This window comes from Choloepus didactylus, chromosome 1 (genome assembly GCF_015220235.1).
Source record: "Choloepus didactylus isolate mChoDid1 chromosome 1, mChoDid1.pri, whole genome shotgun sequence".
Classification (NCBI taxonomy): Eukaryota; Metazoa; Chordata; class Mammalia; order Pilosa; family Megalonychidae; genus Choloepus; species Choloepus didactylus.
In genome coordinates, this window is record NC_051307.1 from 215941281 (window position 1) to 215967141 (window position 25861).

Sequence of the window (25861 nt, forward strand, 5' to 3'; positions counted from 1 at the left end):
GACTCTCAAATACTGAAGAGAAGGAGCAAGTTCTGAAAGCAGCAAGAGAAAAGCAATTCACCACATACAAAGGAAACAATATAAGACTAAGTAGTGACTACTCAGTGGCCACTACGGAGGCGAGAAGGCAGTGGCATGACATATTTAAAATTCTGAGAGAGAAAAATTTCCAGCCAAGAATACTTTATCCAGCAAAACTCTCCTTCACATTTGAGGGAGAGCTTAAATTTTTCACAGACAAACAAATGCTGAGAGACTTTGCCAATAAAAGACCTGCCCTACTTCAGATTCTAAAGGAAGCCCTACCAACAGAGAGACAAAGAAAGGAGAAAGAGATATAGAGAATTTTAAGAGACACATATAGTACCTTACATCCCAAATCACCAGGACACTCATTTTTTCTAGTGATCACAGATCTTTCTCCAGAAGGGACCATAAGCTGGGACATAAAACAAGCCTCAAGAAATTTAAAAAAAAGAAAAAATTGAATATACTCAAAGAACATTCTCCAAACACAATGGAATACAAATAGAAGTCAATAAGTTTTGAACTGTAAGTCCACTATTTACTTCCTACATGATAAAAAAATACACAAACTATAAGGACAAATAAGTGGTTTTGAACTCAATGTAAAATATGTAATTTTAGACAACTATATAAAGGTGGGGGAATGAAGGAGTATAGGAACATAGTTTATGTGCCCTATTGAAGTGAAGGTGGTATCAAAGAAAAACAAGATTGATAGGGATTTAAGAGGTTAATTTTAAGCCCCACAGTAAACACAAAGAAATTATCAGAGAATATAACCATAGAGAAGAAATTAGAGTTTGGGTTAAGAGAAATGGGGGAAGGGGCAATGGGAAGTTAAGAAAGGAGTGTAGGGTTGCTGTTTGAGGTGAAGGGAAATTTCTAGTAATGGATGGTGGGAAAGAGCATAACATCATTCTAAATGTGATTAATCCCACTAATGGAAGGCTAGGGAGGGGGTGGAACGGGAAGATTTAGGCTGTATATATGTTTCCACAATTGAAAAAAGGAAAACAAAAAAAAAAGTCTAAATAGATGACAATTGAATGCTAAGGATGAACTTGGATGGGATTGGAGGGTGGAGGGCAGGTGGCTCGAAGGGACACAGTTGAGAGATAAGGAAAAGGAAATGTAGAATGCAAGCATTGTATCGTTGTTGAATCTCTCATACTTCTTAGGTGTGCTTAATGGAATTACATAAAAGAATGTTCTTGTTCATGGGAAGCACATACGTGAATTATAGTGTATGTTCAAGGATGTGTGCAGCTAACTCATGTTCAGAAGACAGAAATATATGATGGATGATAGGGAGGGAGGGAAGGAAAGAAATAGTGATGTGACAGCATGTTAAAGTTGGTGGACTGAGCTATCGGGGGAGGGGGGTCAGGGTATGATGGAATTCGGTGTATGGGGCTAGTATTGTTTTTGCAACTATTCATGTAACTTTGAATTTATTTCAAAAGAAAAAAAAAAAGTTAACAGTGAACCCTAAGGTAAAGCATGGACTATAGTACAATTATAAAAATTTGCTTTCATCAACTGTAACAAAATGTACCACACAGATGCAAGACGTTACTAATAGAGTAGTATGTGGAAACCCTGTATTTTATGTGTGGTTTTTCTGTGAACACACAACTTCTCTAATAAAGAAGTATATATGAAAAAAAAAAAAAAAAAGATGGTAGAGGGGACGCTTCTCTCATGGAGCCATCAAAGTATTTGTGGATGCCACGCCACCACCTCCTACAGTGATCTATTTAATCAGCCTGTGACCTTTTAGATTACAAAGGAATTCTGCAAGTTGAAGAGTATGTGTTCTTATTTGTCAGGGAGAAATAAAATATACAGTATAATGCTACTAGTGCATAGCAGTTTGTATCTAGATGGTCTTAGAACTGTTTCATTTGGGGCCCTTTTATGTCTAGAAGCCCCAGTTCGTCATGTCTAATGTGAGAGGTTGTCAGGAACAACAAAAGTACACCACATCTCAAGAACATGAGGAGTGCTTGATATAGTCTGAGGCCAATAACATCCAGGCTGATCTGCTCATTGGACTTCATTTTGAACTAACATTCTATGCTCATGACTGTTGCGGTTTGCTAAAGCTGCCGTTATGCAAAATACCAGAAACGGATTGGCTTTTATAAAGGGGGTTTATGAGGTTACAAATTTACAGTCCTAAGGCCATAGAAGTGTCCAACCTAAGGCATCATCAGGATGATACCTTCACTGAAGAACGGCCAATGGCATCTGGAACACGTCTGTCAGCTGGGAAGGCATGGGGCTGGCATCTGTGTTCCTTTGCTCCCAAGCTGCCTTTCAAAATGGCTTTCCCCAAAATATTTCTGGGCTTCATCTCTTAGCTTAGCGTCTCCAAGTGTCCTTTTGTCTGCATCTCCAAATGTCTCCAAGCATCAGCAAGCATCTGGGTCTCCTGGCTTAGCATATCCTGCAGCATGTTCATCTTTCTGCTCTCTGTGTGAGATCCTTTTTAAAGGACTCCAGTAAACTAAGCAAGACCTACGCTGAATGGGCAGGGTCAAATCTCCATGGACACATTCAATCAAGAGATCACACCCTAATCAAAAAGAATAATAGCTCTAACATACAAGATTGCATTAAATAATCCAGCTTTTTCTGGGGGACATAATATATCCAAACTGGCACAATGATTATAAATGGAAATATAAAATTGCTTTTGCCCATGCTGTTTGTAGCTAAGGAAAATAAAATTATTACCTCAACTTCCTTTTACTTCATTTGTTATCCCCCCAAAATGAGGGTTTATACTGTTGGGCAATCAGAACCATGTAACCTTTTTCATTCATAAGCTAAGATGAAGGGGATCCTAAATTCTGATCATTGACTTAAGATTCCTCCAATGAGATTGCTGTTAAAATTAGTTCTGGTTCCCTCAATTTCCTAGGTACTGTTAGAATGGCAGGAGGTCCACCTTAATTTAGCCATGAAATCCCCTGAAGATAGATGTTCCAGATGTGATTTAACCAATCACCTTTTTATGTGTGTATTAATGGAGGGAGAATGGAGGACATGGGGAATCAAAGGCCTCTGTTCTTGTACTTGGTTTTAAAATACAGGACAAGGAAATTTTGAAGGACTGCAACTTGCACTAGTTTTGCACGAACTTATGAGGACCTTAATTTGCACTTAGTGGACACTCACAGGTCAAAGCATGAGGTAGAAGTGGTCCTGTGTTCTTGAGATGGGTTAGAATGCTCTGCCTTGGATTTTTTATTTTTTGTTCTGCAAAAGCTTTCTTGGTGCACTCTGAGGGATGCCTTGTTGCCTGTTTGCCTTGCTTTGTACTTGAGAATACTCCTAGTTTTTGAATTATACATTTTGTTTTTGCTTTTTTTTTTTCTTATCCTCTATAGATGATCACAGTAGGGTGAAGTTAAGACCTTTACCAGGAAAAGACTCTAAGCACAGCGACTACATTAATGCAAACTATGTCGATGTAAGTCAGAAATGTTTTTATAAACCTGTTTGTGAAAATAGAAGAGTGTGGCAGAGAGTGTTATGCTTTAATACTATTCAGAGCTTTCACTAAAAACCAACTATTCAGCAAAGAAGGCATTTGAATTATTAACTGGTCTTCTGTGATCTGCTTTCATCTTACTTTGTGCTGTGTCGTCTTTGAAGGGTTACAACAAAGCAAAAGCCTACATTGCCACACAAGGACCTTTAAAATCTACATTTGAAGATTTCTGGAGGATGATTTGGGAACAAAACACTGGAATCATTATCATGATTACAAACCTTGTGGAAAAAGGAAGAGTAAGAATCTCTTGGTTTAATATCTTAATCATGCACATTTATTTAAAAAAAATATTTATGGAGTGCCTGCTGTAGTGCAGTAAGTTGACCAGGTATAAATAGTTACAGAAATTAAAAGTGTTCTCCCTGCCCTTCTCTTGCCTATGGTCTAGTGGGAAAGAGAACTAAGCACTTGCAAGAGTGGATTACATGTGATGCTAGAGAGGAACAGGGTATAAGGGAAGTATTCAAAATGAATGAATGCAGCCTCTAGTACAGAGATTTTGTAAAGGCACTAATATCTCAGGTGAGATTTTATGATGAGTAGGAATTACACAAGCTGAAAAGAGAAGGAAGGGCATTCTAAGCAAAGAAGACAGAAGGAAGTTGCAAGCAACATGGTGTGTAATCTAAGGAACGCTTCCTAATAGTTGAGATTAGGGGAAGCATAGACTGCTTAACACCTTCACCACCATTAAAACAACCTTTTGTCAAGATGATTACTAATACTGTTGAATTTATTGGCTTACGAGCTTGTATTAGATGATGATGCTAGTTTAGGCTGATATAAGGGCTAAGCCTCAGATTCACTGTTCAGAACCACTAAGGATTCCTTGTGACTGTCAAGTCCCTAGTTTTACCTTTGGTGACCCTAGTATCTAACACGTAAATGGATTCTCACAGTTAAAAGGAACCTTCCATAAATCCAGCCCAGCCTCCCAAATTGTGTACTGAAACTCCCTTTCTAACAAGTCCTTGCCACATTTCTTACAGCTCCAACATAAAATTGTCTTCCTTGGGCCCTCTTTAAAGTATATCATGTGTTCAACGACGATTAGCAATACTAAGCCCATTTCTCAAAATGATCTTGTCTACACTTACCCCAAGTGAATAAACTCTTCAGAGGTCAAGTATGCCTAGAAGTAATGCAACCCATGTGCTCCTTTATCTGTAAACTAGATGCAGTACCACCTTTGTATTAACACTGTCATTTGAAATTACATTTTCAACAGTAGAATCATGGTCTAAATTGTACATGTAACTTACAACTTTTTTTTTTTTTTCAGCGAAAATGTGATCAGTACTGGCCAACAGAGAATAGCGAGGAGTATGGAAACATCATTGTCACACTGAAGAGCACAAAAGTACACGCCTGTTATACCGTTCGTCGTTTTTCGGTCAGAAATACAAAAGTGAAAAAGGTAGAGAAAGAATTGGGTGGGATGCCAGAGGATCTTTTGTAAACTTATAATGAAAATCAGTGAACAACTAAGGCCAAATCTCAAAAGGAACCTGTTTTTTTTTAAACAATTTTTCACAACTCTTTTGATTGACATCAGTGTAGGATGTAAAAGATACTGGCAAAGTACACAATAGAATGTAACTGGCCTGATGGAGTTCTTTATCTTTTCATGAACAAAGCTTCATTTAAAGAAGAAAAAGGAGAGGCAAAAAAGGTACTCTTAGGTTTTAGAAACACTCAGCAAATATAGCAACATCTGCGTGGTGGTTTAGCTTTTTAATTCCAATTTTCCGACAGCTTTAAAACAGTATTTCCAAAAGTGCGTTCCAAGGATTATGAGTCCTGCAAAAAGCAGATCCTGCTGTTTTATAAGAAAGGAAAATTCTGCATAACATGTCCTCCTCCTAGAAATTTACAATGAACATAAGTGACCAGAGTTCTGTAGTTAAGAAACCTTATGTAACTTTGTTTTTGCCTAGTGTTTCTTAATGCGACTTAATAGTGAAATCCTTTTCTACACAACTATTAAAATCCTGAGAATCTCACTTTGTGGAAATGCGACTTTCAATTTAATTTAGTTTCCCTTTTTCAAAATCTGCTGTCACATCTAGAATTATAGATCATCACAGCAGAATTCTTGAAAGATGTTCATTGAGAAAATGTGAAGTCTTCACTCAGCAGAGACTTAGGTAGAGCAGTTCTTGGTAGCAGTGGGTCTTATTTATCAGTTTTTTTGGGGCCTGAGACAGCTTTAAGAATGTAATGAAAACTAGCCCCTCACCTCAGAATTCATGGTTACTCAAAAATTTGTAATAGAATTCATATATGTGTATTTCCAAGAATGGCAGAAGTTATGAAAATCAGTAATACACTATTTAACTGCCTTCTCTATAATACCACTGTTAGCTGCCTCACACTAACCCAAAACCAGTGTAAAAGTTACACAGGAACCCCAACTCTTTGGAATCCTTTAGGTATTCAAACAGCACCTACTTACTCTTATTGAATGTTAGGTATTTTGTATACTGACATCAGGAAAAAGTGGTATCTGAAAATAAGGAAGAAACAGAAAAATGAGTTGACAGAAGACCTAAAAGAAAAAAAAACCGAGCTGTTAAGGGCCTTTGTAGCACAGGTTCAAAGCACCCTGTAAGCTCCAGTGTTGATTGAGTTATCATCAAAGTCACTAAAAACATTTAAATTTTTAAAGGTATTTATAAAGAAAAAAGATAGCACATAGCTGCATAATGTTCCATTGAATATATGTATCATAATCAATCATTTAACAATTTATTTTTTCTAATTTTTTGGTATGTTAAAAAAAAGAAATTACAGAAAGAGATCCATTTGGAGACACTTTTCCTCCAAAGTGATTGTAAAAAGTTCAGACCCTTAAAGGAAAAGTACTCTGAAAAATTCATGTATGAAAGTGTCAGATAAATGAAATGTTGTTGCCTCTAGCTCTAGAGATTGGGAAACATTTGTCACTTAGGCTCTTCCCATCACTTACTGGAGCATGTACAGTGCTATAGCACTTGAGATCCTGAAGGTCGGTCCGAGCTAGAGAGGGGAGAAGGAGTGAGAGCCACAGCTCTTGGTCACATGAAAGCAAAGCACTAAGGCTTCTGGAGTTGGGGCAGAAAGTCAGGAAATGGAGGGATATCTTGTAGGCAAATTACAAAATACTCTGAATGGTGCCAAATCCAAGAAATCGGTCTTAATCAGTCCTCCTTGCCAAGAGGCGGTGGCACTTCCCATCCAGCTAGGTGATATCTCCATTTACTGGCATGAGCGATGACCACAAAGAGGAAGAAACTTAGTCCAGGAACAATAATTGGGGCAAATGGGGCCAGACAGAGCTCTTATTCCTGACACCCTTACGTTATTTTTATATGGAATGCTCACCCTCTTCTTCAAGACATCTTTGTTCACTTTTCTCATAGGGTCAGAAGGGAAATCCCAAGAGTCGTCAGAATGAAAGAGTAGTGATCCAGTACCACTACACACAGTGGCCTGACATGGGAGTTCCCGAGTATGCCCTCCCAGTCCTGACGTTCGTGAGGAGATCCTCAGCAGCCCGGACACTGGAAATGGGGCCTGTGTTGGTGCACTGCAGGTGAACCAGCGTCTCCCTTTTTCTTCTATCTGGGGTTCAAGATGTGAAGTGGGCAGAGCAGGGCATTTGGGCCCCATGAACTTGGACCACTGTGGCTGTGCTATTGCTTTGACTTAGAGGCCGGGTCTTGCACCAAAAAAGGAGAGAAGTCCTGTTTGGGTTGCTGTAAAATAACTGTATTCCCCTAACATTAAGACTTACCTGCTACTTCTGAAATTTAACAAAGGAAAAAAATCTCTTAGAGGATAAATCTCTAGTTTTTATGACATCACCTTATTTATTATTATAAAATTACTATTGTTTATAGGGAAATTATAGGCTGGTCCTTATATGTAAAATTTAGACTTTAAGTAGAAGTTAAAAGCTACACAAATCAGAGATTTTTGAGTTTCTGTGTATGTCTCTTCTGTAGGATTCTCCAAATAATATTTATAGGATTTGTGAAAGGATTATATTTCCACATTTTTAGTTTATATGTGCTGTATAAAACATCTTTTGAAAAGCACTAGGAAAGCCTTGTATAAAGCCTGTTTTCTCTCCTTACCCACCTTAAGCAACTTTAGTTGGTTAAAAGTGCTTTGGTTATGTTTCTGTTGTCATTGCCTTCTTGGCTTAATTTTTTTTTTTTTAATTTGAAACAAAAACGGCTGTTGCTTATTCTGTGATTTATTCCTTTTGGACTTTTCTTATAGTATGCATTCACAAAGCAAGCCCTTTGCAGAAGTTGAAACTCATCTCTTAATATCCCATGAGAACTCCACATTTTTGGTAACCAGTTGAGGGATTGCTAAAAGGGAGATAAAAATCTACTAAACAGCTTAAGTATCAAGGGAGTTGTACTATTTGGGGAACCTGCTCAGGGGATTCTGCTAAAAGAAGCTTGTCATTCAGTACTATGGAAATCAGATTTTCCTTTTCTTTCCCTAATAGTTAAGACCTGAATAAAAGAGGCCCAATTTCCCAGATGTTCCATTCTTATTCTATACCTAGACTACTGAAGGAAAGCACATTAAATAGGGACTTTCGTATTATGTATATTAGGTTCTAAGTTGCAAGCAACTGGAGACTGGGGGGGGGGCATTGTACAGAAATGGATTTATAAAATGGATAATGGGTGGCACACAGAATGCCTGGAAGAGTTGGAGAACCGGGCACAAGCTGAACAACACGAAAAAATTCCCTAAACAGTGCCTCAGCAGCTCTGGTTCTATCATGGAGCTTGGTGTGGCCATAGCTGCTGCCACAAGAGACACCTCTCCATCCTAAGCACCTCTGAGTTATGTGCCTTTCCTTGAGCTCCAGGGGAGGATGAGAATGCAAGTATATAATATTTTTCTTCCAGCTACTAAGGTATAAAGGCAGTCTTCCCTCTCTATCAGGAATCATGAAAGGGGAAATGTCTGAATAAAGTTTTGGATGCTATCCCTAATTAAAAACCTATGTCAACAACAGGGTTATTTCTAAATGCACGACCTATTTAGATGGTAATTTTTCCTGTTACAGTTAATGACATGATACAGCAAAAGGTTCCAGTTGAGTGTCTTCATTTCTTGCAGTGCTGGCGTGGGCAGAACAGGTACCTACATTGTGATGGACTGTATGCTGCAACAGATAAAAGATAAAAGCACAGTTAATGTCCTGGGATTCCTGAAGCATATCAGGACACAGCGTAACTACCTCGTCCAGACAGAGGTAAGGAGTAGCTGCTGGTGCTCTCATGGGACTCTAGTACATGTTTTAACTGCAAGTTCAATGATATTGACAAAAGAGATTCTTTTTTTTTTTTTTTTTTTATGAATGGCAAGTTTTATTAATTGACAGAATTTGTCAAATTGAGCATCCTCCCTTTCCATAAGGTTTCTCATCTATCGATGTGAATAATGACTATCTCTTATGTAGTATTTTGTGAGAACTAATGAGTTAGTGCTTTCTAAATACATAGATTTTGTCTGGTATACATTAAGGTTTCAAGTGAGATTTATTCTGACCTGATAAACCTCCTATACTTTCAAAGGAAAGGTTAACTCCCCTCTGGGAAGTGTTTATCAAATTAGAAAAATGCAGGCAAACTGATGAGAACCATAAAAGTTGAACCAGCAATCCATCAGAGCTATATAAAAGCACAATTTTCTTAGTATCTACTTTCTTCAGCCCTGTTCTAGTTTGCTAATGCTGCCAGAATGCAAAACACCAGAAATGGATTGGCTTTTATAAAAGGGAGTTAATTTGGTTACACAGTTAGTCTTAAGTCCATGAAGTGTCCAAAGTAATGCATCAACAGATACCTTCACTGGAGTATGGCCATTGGTGTCGGGAAAACCTCTGTTAGCTGGAAAGGCATGTGGCTGGTTTCCATTTGATCCTGAGTTCTGGTTTCAAAATGGCTTTCTCCCATGATGTTCCTCTCTAGGCTGCAGTTCCTCAAAAACCACATTTAGTTGCTCTTGGGGCATTTGTCCTCTCTTAGCTTCTCCAGAGCAAGAATGTGCTTTCAATGTGTCCCTCTTGGCTGTAGCAAGCTCACTCCTGTCTGAGCTTATATAGTGTTCTAGTGAACCAATCAAGGCCAATGCTGAATGGGTGGGGCCATGCTTCCACAGAAATTATGTACTCAGAATTATCACCTACAGTTGAGTGGGTCACATCTCCATGGAAACACTCAAGGAATTACAATCTAAACACTAAGGTCTGCCCACACAAGACTGCATCAAAGATAATGGCATTTTGGGGGACATAATACATCAAACTAGCACAAGCCCCTTCCAGGGCTGACAGAGCCTATCAGCCACAGAAGCCCATCTCCCTAAAGTATCATCATAACAAAAGTGATGATATAACTACCATATTTCATTGATTTTAATATGTATATTCTTTGTATTTTAACATCTCTAAAAAGTCAGGATAAGTCTAACAATGAATGGTGTGTTCTTGCTCAACTGACAGCATATTCTCTTTCCTAGTGACTCAGATGAAACACAGTAGGCAGGACTTCAACCACATTGATGTGGTGCGTGAAACCAATCTGTCTTGAAGGGTCTGCAGGCAGAATGGGCTTAGTACCTGAACTTTTTAAAAAGGCTCAGTGTGGTCATCTGTGGTTTGAGATTCATTCTTTTAGGGCTTAAAGGAATTTACAGATTTGTATCAGAAGAAATCATGATCCTATCCTCTGGATCTGAGTTTTCCATTTCTGTAAGATTCTTAGCATTTGGGTTTCTAAGTAACTACACAAGCACTTACAAAGCAGATACAATTGTATCTAGTGCTGTGTTAGATTCTGTGGGGACACAAACATGTTGCCTGGCCAGAGAAACATATAGGGGCACTTGTAAACACAGTTTTCTTGCTTGCTGCATTGAAACTACTGTTTCTGGCAGGCACTGTATGAATGCAGAGATAAACTTAACACAGTCTCTACCCAAAAAAGAGGTTACTGATGGATAAGCAAGCAAGTATGGGAGCAAACCACCTAGCTGGAAATGATTACAGGAATTTACTGAGAGCTCCCTGCCAGGAGCAGAGTTAATTTAAGATTTCATGAATGGGATACAGGTGGCTACCCCTTACCAGCTCCCTTCAGTGACTGCCATATATTGTACCTTTCAGGAGCAGTACATTTTCATCCATGATGCCTTGTTGGAAGCCATTCTTGGAAAGGAGACTGAAGTATCTTCCAGTCAGCTGCATAGCTATGTTAACAGCATTCTCATACCTGGAGTAGGAGGAAAGACACGACTAGAAAAACAATTCAAGGTAATGCTTTGAATAAATTTCTTTGGGAAAAAGCAAGAAAGTGAAAAATGCCTTTGCGTTTGGGAGTCATGTCTTTTTGGTCAAAATGTATAAACTGAAATGGATTAAAGAATACAAGCATACCTCGGAGATACTGTGGGATCGGTTCAAACTACTGCAATAAAGCAGGTCACACAAATTTTTTGGTTTCCCAGTACATATAAAAGTTATATGTACTATTGTCTATTAGGCATGAAATAGCATTATGTATAAAAAGCAATGTAGGACAGAGCCATGGAGGTTGAGGTCTGGAGTCAGGAGGTCTTGGGCTGGGAGAGCAGAGCAGCCCACATGCATGGAAAGGGAGGATCCATTAGAATGGAAAATGGATGGCGCTTTTGCTCTGCAAGAGATGTGTTCTATGCAGTAATATTGGTGTCAACGTTACAAACTGTCTTCACTCAAGATGGGAATCTGCGTTGATAAAGCAAGGATCAAGCCTACCCTTGTCAGCTGCCCACAGGAAACTCCAGGCCCAAGAAGATGGTGGAGCCACATATAGAGTCTGGGCCTCTGAAGAACTATGTGGAACAAAGGACACTGGAATTTGCAAGAACAAGAAACAAATTTTCATTATGTTAATACACTGAGATTTGGAAACTTATTAATGACACCCTCTGACATTACCTACACTAACAGGGTAACTAACTTCACATTCCCACCAGCATCTCACTCGGCAAATCAATACCATGTGAGATGCCAGAAATGTAACCTATCATTTTCTTCCCTGATTAATGTTAAACTAGAGAAAATCCCAAGATCTTAAAGTAGCTACTCTCCTGCCAAAGTCACTACTCAGCTATATTTTACTCTGGATGTTGATAAATACCCAGAATTTTCATTATATATAAATTATGTACCCCATAAATATTTCAGTGACATGGACCAGGTATTTTTAGTCATTCCGATTCCAAAGAATCATGAATAAGGCACCAAAAAGTTGTTCAACAAATATTTTATAACAATATTTAGGATCACCTTTTACACAGATGACCAACAAATCAGACAATTAGAAGTTTATTTCTACACAGAAATAATAACAAAAGTGTACAGTTCTAATAAGAGCACTTCATGTCATAAGTAATAAGTTAATCTTAAAATGCTTAAAATATGACCAAACATAATCAGTCAAAATCAAGGAGGCCACAATTTTAAATGGCATTCTGTGAATCTTGTATCCATTTCATGTGTCAGTCAGTACACATTACAAGGAGGGAAAAAAAGAATTTTTGAAGAATAGACACGTGTTTATTAACTTATTCTTTCTTGCTCCCAACAATAACTTTAAAGTCAACTTTCTTCTCTGGTAGAAAGTCTTTCTTACAATCTATTCACAATTTCATGAGTCTGATGTTTTTAAATGTTCATATTTGAAACATTTAATACTCCCTAGAATGCTTCATTTTTTTCTTTACCTTAAATTATAATGAAAATCGAAAGAGCTCAGATAACTGCTTTATCTACCCACAAACCAAAGAAGAGGCAGACAGATGACTTATTCCTGTAATTCACTTTAAAACAGACCAAGTAAAGGAAATTCAGGCCTTAGGCAGGCTATTGCATAGACCCATCACATTTTAAGCCTAATAACTTTTTTTAAAGCACAATAACAGAATAGCAAACCATTTTTATTTGAATAAAATCTGCTTCTGGAAAACATGGAATTACCAAACTACTTCAAAGGCCATTTGCTGAATACCCCAAGGATGGTTTTAAGTTAAAATTTAGAGAATGACTTAAATCAATGGTTCAGAAAAGCAAAAAGAATTTTATTTACAGTGAGAAACGTGTAAGAAAGAAAAAGAAAAAACAACCAGCGCATTTGTTTATAGAAAGGAGGTCAGAGAGCCCAAAGCAGCATGCAGATTAAAACTAGTTAGATTTAGATCCTTAGGAGACAAAGGCATAAAAGGGTCCAAAATACCTCCCCTTGTTCCACGAAAAAATGTAAGAGTATTAACATTTTAATACATTAAAGGCAACTACTAATTAGTGTCTTGCAAGATCTGAGATCTGGGTTGGGTATCATGATGGTTACTCTAAATTTGATTAAGAATGGAAGGAACAATGGGACTGAGGGGCTTCACCAGTTTTAGAGCAAAGCTTGGGCCCAATGGAACAATAAGAATTAGGAAATGGCAATGGTCATGGAAAATCTCCCTTTCTGAACACAGTGACTCATTGTGGCATCCTTTCTACAGTATACTTTAAGTTCCTAGAATTTATCAAAGAAGAAATTAACTCGCAAATGTATACAGAATAGTCCTAACATAAATGGCAACATGGAGATTAAAGAAATACCAACTGACATTATTTCCAGGTCAATTCTGGGGAAGGGAAATTATATTTTACAAGCTGAGCCTATAGAGGTTGATGTTTTATAACTAAGGCAGCTGGGGGCAGATATGAGAATTTTCTAAGGTTGGTAAATATGTTTGAGAATATAGCACAGGTAAGGGCAGAAAACGCAAGGACTAGCGCCTTCCTTCATTTTTAATTTTGGTTCTCTGAATTCTTAAAACCAGTAGGTTATAAGGATTGCTAAAGAAATGTTCTAATGTAATTTATCACATTCTGTTTTTATGCTAACCCACTAGGTTAAGAATGAGAAAAGTGAATTTACTGTACTAGTTCACACCAAGTACATTTTTAGGAAGCATTTTGTTTTTTGTTTAGGAAAATACCTTGATAAATTTCTAAAGGTAGAAAGTGAGACCCTGGAGGAAAACACCAGGCAACAAATCATTGTGGAGAAATTGCTTTACATGAAACAAGGAGATAAATTTATTTTGCTTCTGGCAGGGAAAGTAGAGTAGGGACAAGAGGATCAGAGAAAGGAGAAGGAGGGGAGGGGAATCAGACATGGGGCACTGGGCAGTGCAAGAAATGCAGGAACTAGGAGAAGCCCCTAGCATATGAACTGGAAGGATTTTAAATACCAATGCCCAAGGGTCAAGTTTAAGTATTTACAGGATTCCATAGCAGATTCCCAGGTGTTCTCTATTCTTCCTTCCCAACAGAGTCCCATTCTGTTCATTTGTCCAGTGCTCTGTGTTTCATGGATCTCTCCCAACAATCAGACAGGAAATGTTGATTAACCTAAACCAATCATTACAATTATATTTCTTTGTTCCTGACAGTGTAGGCACAGACATGTACCAGAACTGTGACTCCTGAAAAACTAGTTAATTTAATGTTCTTAAAGAAATACATAAGGTAGACTCATCCCTTCTTACCCAAACATGTACAGCCCTTGACGGAGTTGATGTGAAAATTTCACCAAATGTGGAACCATCCTACACAGAACTGTTATATGAGATTAAAATTCTTGTTTGTCATTTTTATCAGGTTTCCTGTTATTTGCAACCCAAGGCAACATAACTGAAAGAGAATTACTTGTCAGTTGCTTGATGAAAGAAATGTATAAAAGCTGGTGAAAATAAACTTGTTTAATATAAAAAAAAAAAAAAGCAATGTATATGCCTTAATTTAAAAATACCTTATTGCTAAAAAATGCTAACCATCATCTGAGCCTTCAGTGAGTCATAATCTTTTTGCTGACAGAGGGTTTGCCTTGATTTTGATGGCTGCTGTCTGATCAGGGTGGTAGCTGCTGAAGCTGGGGGTGGCTTGGCCATTTCTTCAATTAAGACAGTCAAGTTGGCCACACATTGATCAATGCTTTCTTTAAAAAAAGATTTCTCCAGTACTATTTGATAGAATTTTACCCACAACAGAATTTCTTTCAAAATTGGAATCAATCCTGGGCTGTCATTTCAACAATGTTCACAGCATCTTCACCAGAAGTAGATTCCATCTCAAGAACCACTTGCTTTGAGCCTCCATAAGAAGCAACTCATCCATTCAAGTTCTATCATGAAATTACAGCAATTCAGTCACATCTTCAGGTGCCCCTTCTATTCTAGTGCTCTTGCTGTTTCCACCACATCTGGTGTTACTTCTTCCACTGAAGTTTTGAACCCCTCAAAGTCTGCCATAAGGGTTAGATTCCACTTCCAAATTCCTGTGAATGGTGATCTTTTGACTTCCTCTGACAAATCATGATATTCTTAATGGCACCTAGAAGGGTGAATCCTTTCCCTTTGCTCAGATCCATCAGAGAAATCAGTATCTATGGCAGCTGAAGCCTCACAAATAATAATACTTGAAAGTCAAAATGATTCCTTGATCCATGGGCTGCAGAATAGATGTTACATAAGCAAGCCGGAAAACAACATTCATCTCATTGTGCGTCTCCATCAGTGCTCTCGGGTGACCAGGTGCATTGTCAGTGAGCTGTAATATTTTGAAAGGAATCTGTCTTTTTTTGTTTTTCTTCCTGAGCAGTAGGTTTCAACAGTGGGCTTAAAATATGCAGTAAATCATGCTGTAAACTGATGTGCTGCCACCCAGGCTTTGTTCTTCCATTTACAGAGCAAAGGCAGAGTAGATTCAGCATCATTCTTAAGGGCCCTAGGATTTTCAGGATGGTAGATGTGCATTGGCTTCAATGGAAAGTTACCAGCCACCTTAGCTCCTAACAAGAGAGTCAGCCTATCGTTTGAAACTTTGAAGCCAGGCTTTGTCCTCTAGAAGTCTAGCTATGAAAGTCCTAGATGGCATTTTCTCCAATATACAGCTGGTTTTGTCTCCATTGACAGTATGTGAAAATATGTTGATTAGTGTAGCCACCATCATCAATTACTGTAGCTAGATCTTCTGGATAACCTGCTGCAGCTTCTACATCAGCTCTTGCTGTTTCACCTTGCACTTTTAATGCTACGGACATGGCTTCTGTCCTTAAACCTCATGAACCAACCTCTGCTAGTTTCACACTTCTCTTCTGCAGCTTCCTCACCTCCCTCAGCCTCCATAGGATTGAAGAGAGTTGGGGCATTCCTCGGGATGACGCTTTGGCTTCAGGGAATGTTGTGGCTGATGTGATATTACATCTGGACCACTAAAACTTTCTCCATGTCAGCAATTAGGCTGTTTCATTCTTTTATCATTCATGTGTTAACTGGAGTAGTAAGTTTTCTCCTTTGCATTCACCATTTGGCTAACAGTTTGGTGCAAAATGCCTAGATTTTGGCCTGTCTTGGCTTTTGACATGCCTTCATCACTGAACTTAATCATTTCAAGTTTTTTATTTAACGTGACAGACAGATGAGTCTTCCTTTCATTGAACACTGTGGCATTATTAGTGAGTCTAATTTCAATATTGTTGAGTCTCAGGGAATAGGGAGGCCCAAAGGGAGGGTGAGGTTATGACACGGAATGGCCAGTCAGTGGAGCGGTCAGAACACATGCAACATTTATCTATTCAGTTCTCTGTCTTATATGGGCATGATTTGTGGCACCCAAAACAATTACAATAGTAACATCAAAGATCACTGGTCACAGATCACGATAATAGTGAAAAATTTTGAAATACTGCCAGAATTTCAAAATATGACAGAGAGATACAAACTGAGCACATACTGTTGGAAAAAATGGGGCTGATAGACTTGCTCCATGCAGGGCTGCCACAAACCTTCAATTTGTACAAAAACATAGACTCTGAAACGTGCAATAAAATGGGGGATGCCTGAATACTTTTTGTACCCTTTGAAAGTAGTGCAAAGGAAAATAAAGTTGCAGCTTACATACAAATTGTTGGTATCCAAGGAGGTAGAACAGTGCTGTATTTTTTACTCAGCAATTGAGGATGTTTTCTGAATATCAGCATCAGCCCCTAGCCACAGTCATAAAACCTGGAGTCACTTATACCAGTCCAAACACACTGTTTTTTTCTGAACTAATCTATCTTAGCCTTATTAAGAACAGTTACTGCTAGACACATTTTCCTAAAAGACTGGCTTAACTTAGCAGTTAAGTTAGAAACTAAAAAAGAATTACTCAACTAAAAACTACTAAAGAAAAGTTTTCCTAAGTGGTTGTTCTGTTTCTTTGATAAAGGCAGGTAAAGTTTATATGGAATGAAGTCAAGGTGAAAAAAGAGACTATGAAGACTAATATCAGAGAAGTTCAGTCACTTTGCAGAATTTATAATAACTTTCAGACATCATCTGTCTCTCTAATTACAAGTACTTCCCTATTAGTCTCTCATTATCCCTTTAAATTCAATTTTTGCACATTATTCTATGTACATAAGTAGTTTCTCACTTTCCCAAGATGGAAAGAATGAGATGAATCTGTACAGTGTTAGTTTTCAGGGTTTTGCTTCCCATAGAATCAAAAACCTTCATTTGAATATCAGCTGAAGAAATGAGTGCTATGAAAAAGAAAAATAGGATTAATTCCACTGAGTTCACTTGTAACAATAATTTAAATTTCTAGCTTTCCTTTTACATCCTAAATACTCTGATAATGAGGGCACAGTTCTTTGATTTAAATGTTTAAAAGAAGTAGGTACAAAGATTTTAAATTCTGCCTTTCTTATCCATATCTAAAATATTTGTTTGCACATCCTTTAAAAAAAAATTAATCATCAGAGAAACCTGTTAATTCAGTTGGAAACCAGGTAATGGGTTCTTACACAGGCACTGACCACCTTAGAATTCAAGTAGAAGAAAAAACAAGAATCTGAAATAAAAATGAAAACTAAAACCAGGGCCCATTGTACCTGAAGGAGACCATTCCCACATACAAAAAAGAGTAGGATTAACAAAATGGTTCAAGGATGCCATATAAACAAGAGCAGCCAAACTACTGGGCAAATCATTTACAAAGGCACAATGTCAGTTCAGTTAAACTGATATTAATTGATAGCCTATTAAGTAGTCTTTCCTAATGTGGATCACCAAGTAACAGAAAAATCCACATTAATTCAGTAAATCTCTATTGCACACATAGTACCCCACATGGAGAAGCCTGGGCCAAATAGTAGAAACAAGACAATACAAACAACCAAGGTAATTGAGAGATCATCACTAATGAAGCCCAAAAGTATTCTTTGGGGTACCAAATTAAATTGTTTTTGTTTACCAGTAATCTGATCATTGGTGTTTTTGGTAAATGGTCAAGTAAATGTTGTGACTTATATCTTTGAAAGAAGCCTAAAATGTTGCTTTTCTTTTCAGTTGGTCACACAATGCAATGCAAAATATGTGGAATGCTTTAGTGCTCAGAAGGAGTGTAATAAAGAAAAGAACAGAAACTCTTCGGTCGTGCCATGTAAGATCTTAAAATCAGTTTGATTTAGTTGAGTGCATTAATATTTTTTAAACTAGGTTTTGTGTATTGTGTCAAGAGGCAGCTGCTTCCAAGGAAAGAATGTTATGATCAGTTCAACTAAGGCAGTCTGCGGAAACTGGGAGGGGTGGCAGTCAGTTCACCTTCAAATTCAAGAATTTGGCAAGTTCCTAACATATTTTAACTAAAAATAATTAAGCTATTTTTACTGTGGCGTTAACACTTGATACTGGATTCTGGATTCATCTGTGCAATTCTGAGTGACATCATGAAATGATTCTGGCTGTCGAGTTCCAGACACTCTTGGTTAGTGGTAACCATTGTATATATATAACTTGTTACCCAGCAGAGGCTACTGTGTGTGTGATACAGAGAGATCATCTCTAGGGAAAAGAGGCCACCATTTTTTAACCTCTTCATTGAGGAGAAAGAAATGGATGAGGGGTTGGGAAAAGAGCAAAGTATAAAAGTAGGAATATCAAGCCAGTGTCAAGAATTATCTGAAACGCTCTATCATCTCTGCACAGAGTAGATTCTTAGCGAGCTGCTGTGAAAGCTTCTCCCACAAGAAAACTAGTCCTACAATGCCTGTGTCCTAATAATGTGCAGCAAAATTTCATTTTAAATTCAGCGTTAGCTGATAACATATTAGCTTGCTTAAAAAATAAAGGTAAGTCTTAGAAAGGATATGTTACGCACCAAGTAAATCTCAGAAAGTTCTGTTAGTGCTGTATAATAAGGCAAATGTGGTGTTTTGTTTTTTCCATATGATAGCTGAGCGTGCTCGAGTGGGTCTTGCTCCATTGCCTGGAATGAAAGGAACAGATTACATTAATGCTTCTTATATCATGGTGAGAGTCAACAGTTATTATAAACAAAGTCAATTAAACTGAAAGATGCTAAAGAAGCAGATACCTCCTCTGTGACTGATTTCATTTTTCAGCTGATTTCTCAATTTGCAAAATATAACAAGTATTAGAAATTTCCATATCTTGAAACCTTCAACAAAAGACACCTAATCACTGGGGGTATAAAAATGCTTAAATTAAGCAAAATGCTTCATAAGGAATTAATTTTATTGTTAATTTCACCCATCTATGAATAAATGTTGAAATTACAGTTAAGTAAAAACAGCAGGGGTAACTAGAAATGAATTGCACATGGAGAGAAAACTGTCTACATGTTAGCAGAAGTACATCTAAAAATTAGTCAAATGTACTGAATGCCTTTTTCAATTACTTTTAGTGTGGTCAAAACAGTGTTGTCTTATTGCATGAACATACTTTATTACCACAAAGCTAGAATAAAACAGAGGCACTAATTTTTTTTCTTCCCAACTGAAGGGCTATTATAGGAGCAATGAATTTATTATAACCCAGCATCCTCTGCCACATACTACGAAAGATTTCTGGCGAATGATTTGGGATCATAATGCACAGATCATTGTCATGCTGCCAGACAACCAGAGCTTGGTAAGTAAGGCACATCTGCTATATATTAATGAGCCCATGAGGGCATAAGCATAAATTACTTGGGTACCTTGTCACAGTGCTATAGTGTCTGCATATGCTAGGGAGGGAATGTAGACTTCTCGGAGTCTGTACAGATTTCTTTCATAGTCTCAGAATTATTGCCCCTTTCTATTCCATTAATTCTCTGATGCTGCTTTTATCACCCCTCAGTTGGCAGTACAGTAGGGTTTTTTAAAAGGGTCCTTTTGCTTCCCTCATTAATAGGTAACTTTTGACAGGGCTCTTACCTACTTTGTCACTTCTGCTAAATAAATGATAATGGCAGCTAACATTTATTATTGAGTATGTAACCCTGTTTACAAGATTAGCTCACTTAATCCTTTGACAAACTTTATAAGTGCTACTACCATCCCTTTTAATAGCTGATGAAACTGAGGGAAGTAACTTGTTCAAGGGCACATACAAATAATTGGAGGCAAGTCCCGAACTTGAGTCATTTGGTTCTACCACCCATGCCTGTACTCATTTTCTATAATATATATGTCACTCTACATTATGGAACTGTTTCCCAGCAAGAACAATTTCTATCAAAAATACTAATGTTGATGCATCATATTTGTTCTCATTCTTTAAGCACGTCATCTCCACTGCAGGGGAAGGAGATGAGCAAAGACTGTTTTTGTGCCAACCCTCTTTAAGATCATGATAAGTTGGTAGTTCTTTCTCCTCCTTTAGTCCTTCTCTGTTCATGTCTCTGACTACATAGAAGGCTGAGCAAGTTTATCAAATAAGTATGCATAAGAACTAAGTACAAACATTTAAGCTTAAGTTTCAGAATTAGTTGGGTCTTCAAAAGTTGCTCTGTGAACATTTAAACTCACAAGGTCAAACCAAAAAAAAAAAACAATTATACAATGAAGATCTGCCTCCATGGAGTGTCAGATTAATGAGTTTTTTAATCAAGAGAGAACAGCATGTGATCGAACTCCTAGTCTTGATGACATACATTTGATTCTGTGCCCAGTCAGTAGGAACTTCTTCACTTTGTCGTATTTTGCTCCAGCTTCAGTATACCAAGAGTGCTTCTGTATGATCGAATGGCAACAAAGTTGAAAATCCTAAGCTAAAAGCTGGAGTGTAAATTTTCAAATTAGCTGGCACCAGGGTCTATTCTCTTTGGCATGTGGAAACTGGAGGCATTTAGGGTTGTTAAAACGTTCATTTGTTGGATGAATCAGTATTTTGTTATTGTCACTTAACAGAGGACATCACCAAAAAGCATCTACCCAGGAACTCATTTGCATGGGGAGGTCAGTAGGAGACTGGCCAAAATAAGTCAGTACATTTTCTGCAGACAGTGAAGATGCAGGAGCTGCCCTAAAATATGTATTCATCTCGGTGTCTGTCTGAGGCCTACAGAGGCCAGGCCAGAATGGAGCCCAGCATGCATGTCTGTTTACTCAGCTTAAGTGTTCTCAAGTTTTTCCTAAATATAAGGTCTCTGGATTCTTTGTTATTATTTCCACTGAAACTGTATGGAGACTAAATTCAAAAAGGCACCATTATGAATGCCCAGGCGTCTTTGACATATGAATATATTTGTAAGCAAAATAACCCTGAGACCACAGTGTCTGCTGAATGAAAGGAGTAACGTTTATTTTCCTTAGTGTTTCAAGATGCACGATTTATTCCTTAATTCACATCTTGGTCCAAAAATTGTTCTCTGCCTTTCTTCCACCAAAACTAAAATCCTTTTGGTAGCCTTTAGGCTAATTAGATCATTTGCTATGCATGTCTTCATAATTTTTTAGGTATGTAATTTTATTATTCCCACTTTTCAGATATGGGAATTAAGGCTCCCAGAGCCTTCACTATGATGACTTCCAATCCTAAACTACTTTTACCCTGTTCCTTTGCTTACAGGGAAGTAAGAAACGTTTAATCTGTTGATAGTGGTTAAATTTAGAGGCCCTGTCCATCGTTACTTTATGTCTATAATATCTGTTGAAAGGGCCCTACTTCCATTTCCTTGGCCAATATGTATTGAAACCAATGACAGTCACAGACTTCTTTTGTATAGACTAAACCCAATTGCTAATCTGTCTCCCCTTATGCTGAGCTTTAAAAATAAAAATGCATTTGGCAATAAGCTATATTGAAACTTGAAAGGGTGATAAGTTTTATTGGACTGTTGGCTCATTTCTAATGCATCAATGTAAGATTAAACAAAGCCTTCTTTGTTTTGAACACTTTTCAGAATTATTTCTGAGTTCACTGTTAGTAGCTAAGGGTTTTCAGGAAAATGCCCATAGAAATCTATATACTGCAGGAAATAGCCAGTACACACTATAGTTTGTCATTTGAACTCATTACAAAAAGAAGCAGGGGGTTCATCATCATAATTAACATATTTATCACCAAGTCGCCAACCTACGCAACAATTAGACTCATTTGTAGGCTTCGTAGTTCCTAGGGATACAATTCAAGTACCAAGCCTGGATATCTATTTTTAATCTTAAAATGGATGGACATTTGAAAATTTCCTGATTCAAGGCAGAAGGACTTTCTGTGTTATCCCTTGAAACCTGACACTAATTTTTCTTTCACAGAACAAATTATAGCCATTGTGCTTATTCATGCACCACCTCATCTGTAAAGACAGAGGTGATAAAAATCCTGATATTACTAGTATATTGTATAAATAAAATAAGAGGTTTATGGAAGTCCTCTGTAAAATGCTAATTAACTGTAGTAGTTACTAACAGAATCCATAGGAAATAACAATTACAGGTGTTGATTGCTTAGGTAATTGCGAAATAACAGATTAAAGTTAACGAGGTCTTGTTTCCTTTTTTTACTTTTCATCTTGGAGTAATACATCCCCTATAGAGGGAGCAATTTTGGTCCTCACAGTGACACGGGTGAGAGATTCTGCTGGCATTTAGTGTTCAGGGACCAGGCATAGTTCAATACAACAAAGAAGTGTCCCTCCTGACATGCCAATAGTATACTTGCTGAGAAACATTTTTTTGCATCTCTTATCTTCCTAACTTTATAGCTGCCTCTGAAAAAAGAAGCAATAGGAAAACTCTGGCCTTTTGGGTCTATCATCATTGATAACACTACTCGGAATTCATGCAGTTTAAAGGCAGTTATGAAAAGTGGGTTTCTTGACTGGTATATAAGACTTTGAATCTGTAGCTTCTCTCCACATGTTTTCTATAGCATAGGTTGGCTCCTTGGAAATAAGACCTTGGCTTTATTTTTCTTACAGGCACCATGTTTAATAAAATTTAGTTTACCTTTAGACGTTGCTATAGCAGTATTCTTAGAGCTTTTACATTTTTTTACCCTAATCGCCAGATTCTAGGAACTGGTTATTATCAAGTATATTTTACAAAAGAATACAGTAACTATTGAAACTCAGCATGATTTGATGGAAATAGAACTCTAATTTAAAAGATGACTTGATAGGTATGGAAAATGGCAAATGTAAGAAATCATTTTGCAAGAAAATTCAAACATTACATAGGAATTTATTTATTTATTCATTTTGGTTCCCACAGGCAGAAGATGAGTTTGTGTACTGGCCAAGTAGAGAAGAATCCATGAACTGTGAGGCCTTTACTGTCACCCTTATCAGCAAAGACAGACTGTGCCTCTCTAATGAAGAACAAATTATCATCCATGACTTTATCCTTGAAGCTACACAGGTAACCTAAACCTCAGTTCTTCAGCAATAACCATACCTGGGCCTTGGATTATCCTTCCAAGGAGGTAATGATGAAGTAATTTCTACTCTCAAGACAGGCCCAGGCATTTGAGTAAGACTTAATTTAAAATGTATATATTTCCCTTTTTTCTTCCTTCAAATATTTGCTTTTTCCAGCTAGAAAAAAATGCTTCTGATTCAACATGCATACAAATAGCTCTGCTGACCTAATTATAGAAAAAATATACTAGAGCTCAATATTTTCTTTACCAGCAGAAATATAAGCCTTCCAGTGGGTTACAGAGATATGATTTTTTTAAGTATACAACATTTCAGTGTATAATAACTGCCTTCTTTTGGTGTAAATAAGAGTGGAGCCCTCTTAACAGTAATTTAAATGATGATCCCTTAATGTCTTGTTTTTTTCCTTCATTTTATAGATGGAAAGATAAATTATAAGAGGCTTTATGTCCTAATCTGTCATCACCTGAAATGTTTGCCTGACCAATGTAGGATTCTGCTGTTTCACCCTCATAACCTAGTCATTTTTTCATGGCATGCAGACACCCTAATATTTTTCTTCTAGCCAGCTGCAGTTTAGTTAACCTGGCATTCTTCAGAGTTATCTGTCACAGAAGCAAGATCTGGTTATTAGATAGTAAATATAACGAAATAAAGGATGACTCGTGTTGTATTGGTTGTAGGATGATTATGTCCTAGAAGTGCGGCACTTTCAGTGTCCCAAATGGCCTAATCCAGATGCCCCCATCAGCAGTACCTTTGAACTTATCAACGTCATCAAGGAAGAGGCCTTAACAAGGGATGGCCCCACCATTGTTCATGATGAGTATGTATCTGCTTCTTAATTTAAAACAGACATTTTCTTGTTGTTGTTGAATTGCTCTAGTACTAGAAAGAAAAGAAGGATTTAAAAATAAACCTACCCCCCGTCTCAGCTTATGACAATTCTTATCTTATTGCTAATGTGTACGTAAACCCACAGGGTATTGTAGTTCTGTTTACATTCTAATATGTCATATAAACTCTTCCAAGGCTCCAGGTTCTCTTAGGAGGTACATTCTGGAAAGTGCAAAGTACCTTATCGCAGTGTAGAAAAGTTGGCTTGCATGCTTTGAGAGGTTTATGTTTTACTAACACAAACTAACTAAACAGTGGCATTCTTACAAAATCCTTACATGGAATTTTAGCACACACTTTTTGGGGAAAAAGGAAGAAACCTTTTTAAATTTGTTTTGGCTGGTTAGCAGGGATGAAGCTAATACTATTATGAATCACAATATTTAGTGGTTTACAGTATTTGGGGGTTTAAAGGAAAACAATATGAAACTCAAAGAGAATAAATAACTTGCCCCTGGTCACAGAGCTTCCAAGTGTCAGAGTATGCAAACCTAGCTCTCCCTACTGTAAGAGAGGGAGAGTATATAAATGTATCTTACAATGTATGGATATTTGGAGTCAAACTTCATGGACAGGATCAACCTGTAAATCATTGTGTAACTCCAGATGGTTTAGAATCTCACTAAGCTTTATAAACCTTTATTTTAGAAACTATTTCTCTTTTAGTCCTGTGGTAGTTCCCTTGGTCAACAGCTTCTCAGTGCATCCATTGTGTTCATTATATTTAGTAGCATAACATATTAATAAGTTTTGAAAGTAAAATGTAAGTCTAATGCTTTTTCAGAATGTACCCTCTAAGAGAATCTGGGTGGGCAACTTCAGCTCAGGTAATTTTACCCTCCTGCTTGAAATAGGCCATATTACTTTGGCTGCTTTCAAAGAGTTTTTTTGGTATTTCCTAGGAAATAACAACCACTTCAAAATGTTGCCTGATTCTTAATGTGGGATTAGAAAAACATGATACTTGAGGCTTTAGTTATATAGCATGCTAAGATCCCTTGAAATGTGATAAACACCCAGAAGTTTTTAATAGCACACAAAATAACCAGAAGGTAATTCCTGGAACCTCACTTAGCATATGAACATGCAGGCGCAGTGAAGTTAAGTAACTTGCCCAGGGCCTGTGCACACACATAGTTAGTATCACAGCCAGGACTGGCTACGTAAATTTGAGGAGGCCAGTGCAAAATGAAAACACAGTCCCCATGTTCAAAACTTAATAAGACTTTCCAGATGGCAACAGCAGAGCATGCAAGCAAGTAGGGGGCCCTTCTGAGTACGGGACCCTGTGCAACTGCATAGGAGCACATCCAGGAAGGTGGCCCTGTTCAGTAATGAAACCCAACCTGCCTGATCCTACAGCCTGCACTCTAAACCACTGCACTCCCACTGTTATCAGTTTACAAACAAAGTTGTAAGAACAAAGCTACAAAAACTGTAAATCTCTATGATATGAAATATGATTAAATTGCATATATATTACGTATGCTGATATATACAAGGAACCCCAATGTGTTTTACGCAGAGCATGCAAAAATGTTACTGTACATCAGGAACTAAAGTATTTTCATTTCTTTTGTAATTTCTTTGAGGTATAGGCAGGGATAGAT

At 37.5% G+C, this 25861-nt stretch overlaps 1 protein-coding gene across 5 annotated transcripts in view; it reads left to right on the forward strand.

Moving 5' to 3' along the window:
• Nucleotides 1-25861, forward strand: part of PTPRG (protein tyrosine phosphatase receptor type G) — a 686843-nt gene that overhangs the window by 655712 nt on the left and 5270 nt on the right. For all 5 annotated transcript variants that reach the window (XM_037799495.1, XM_037799505.1, XM_037799497.1 and 2 more), the window contains 11 exons: nucleotides 3423-3505; nucleotides 3691-3825; nucleotides 4872-5006; nucleotides 6991-7163; nucleotides 8720-8855; nucleotides 10770-10916; nucleotides 18038-18131; nucleotides 18924-19000; nucleotides 19493-19621; nucleotides 23188-23334; nucleotides 24038-24180. In XM_037799495.1, coding sequence (XP_037655423.1) covers nucleotides 3423-3505; nucleotides 3691-3825; nucleotides 4872-5006; nucleotides 6991-7163; nucleotides 8720-8855; nucleotides 10770-10916; nucleotides 18038-18131; nucleotides 18924-19000; nucleotides 19493-19621; nucleotides 23188-23334; nucleotides 24038-24180 — 1399 coding nt within the window. The remainder of the gene's footprint in view (nucleotides 1-3422; nucleotides 3506-3690; nucleotides 3826-4871; nucleotides 5007-6990; nucleotides 7164-8719; nucleotides 8856-10769; nucleotides 10917-18037; nucleotides 18132-18923; nucleotides 19001-19492; nucleotides 19622-23187; nucleotides 23335-24037; nucleotides 24181-25861) is intronic.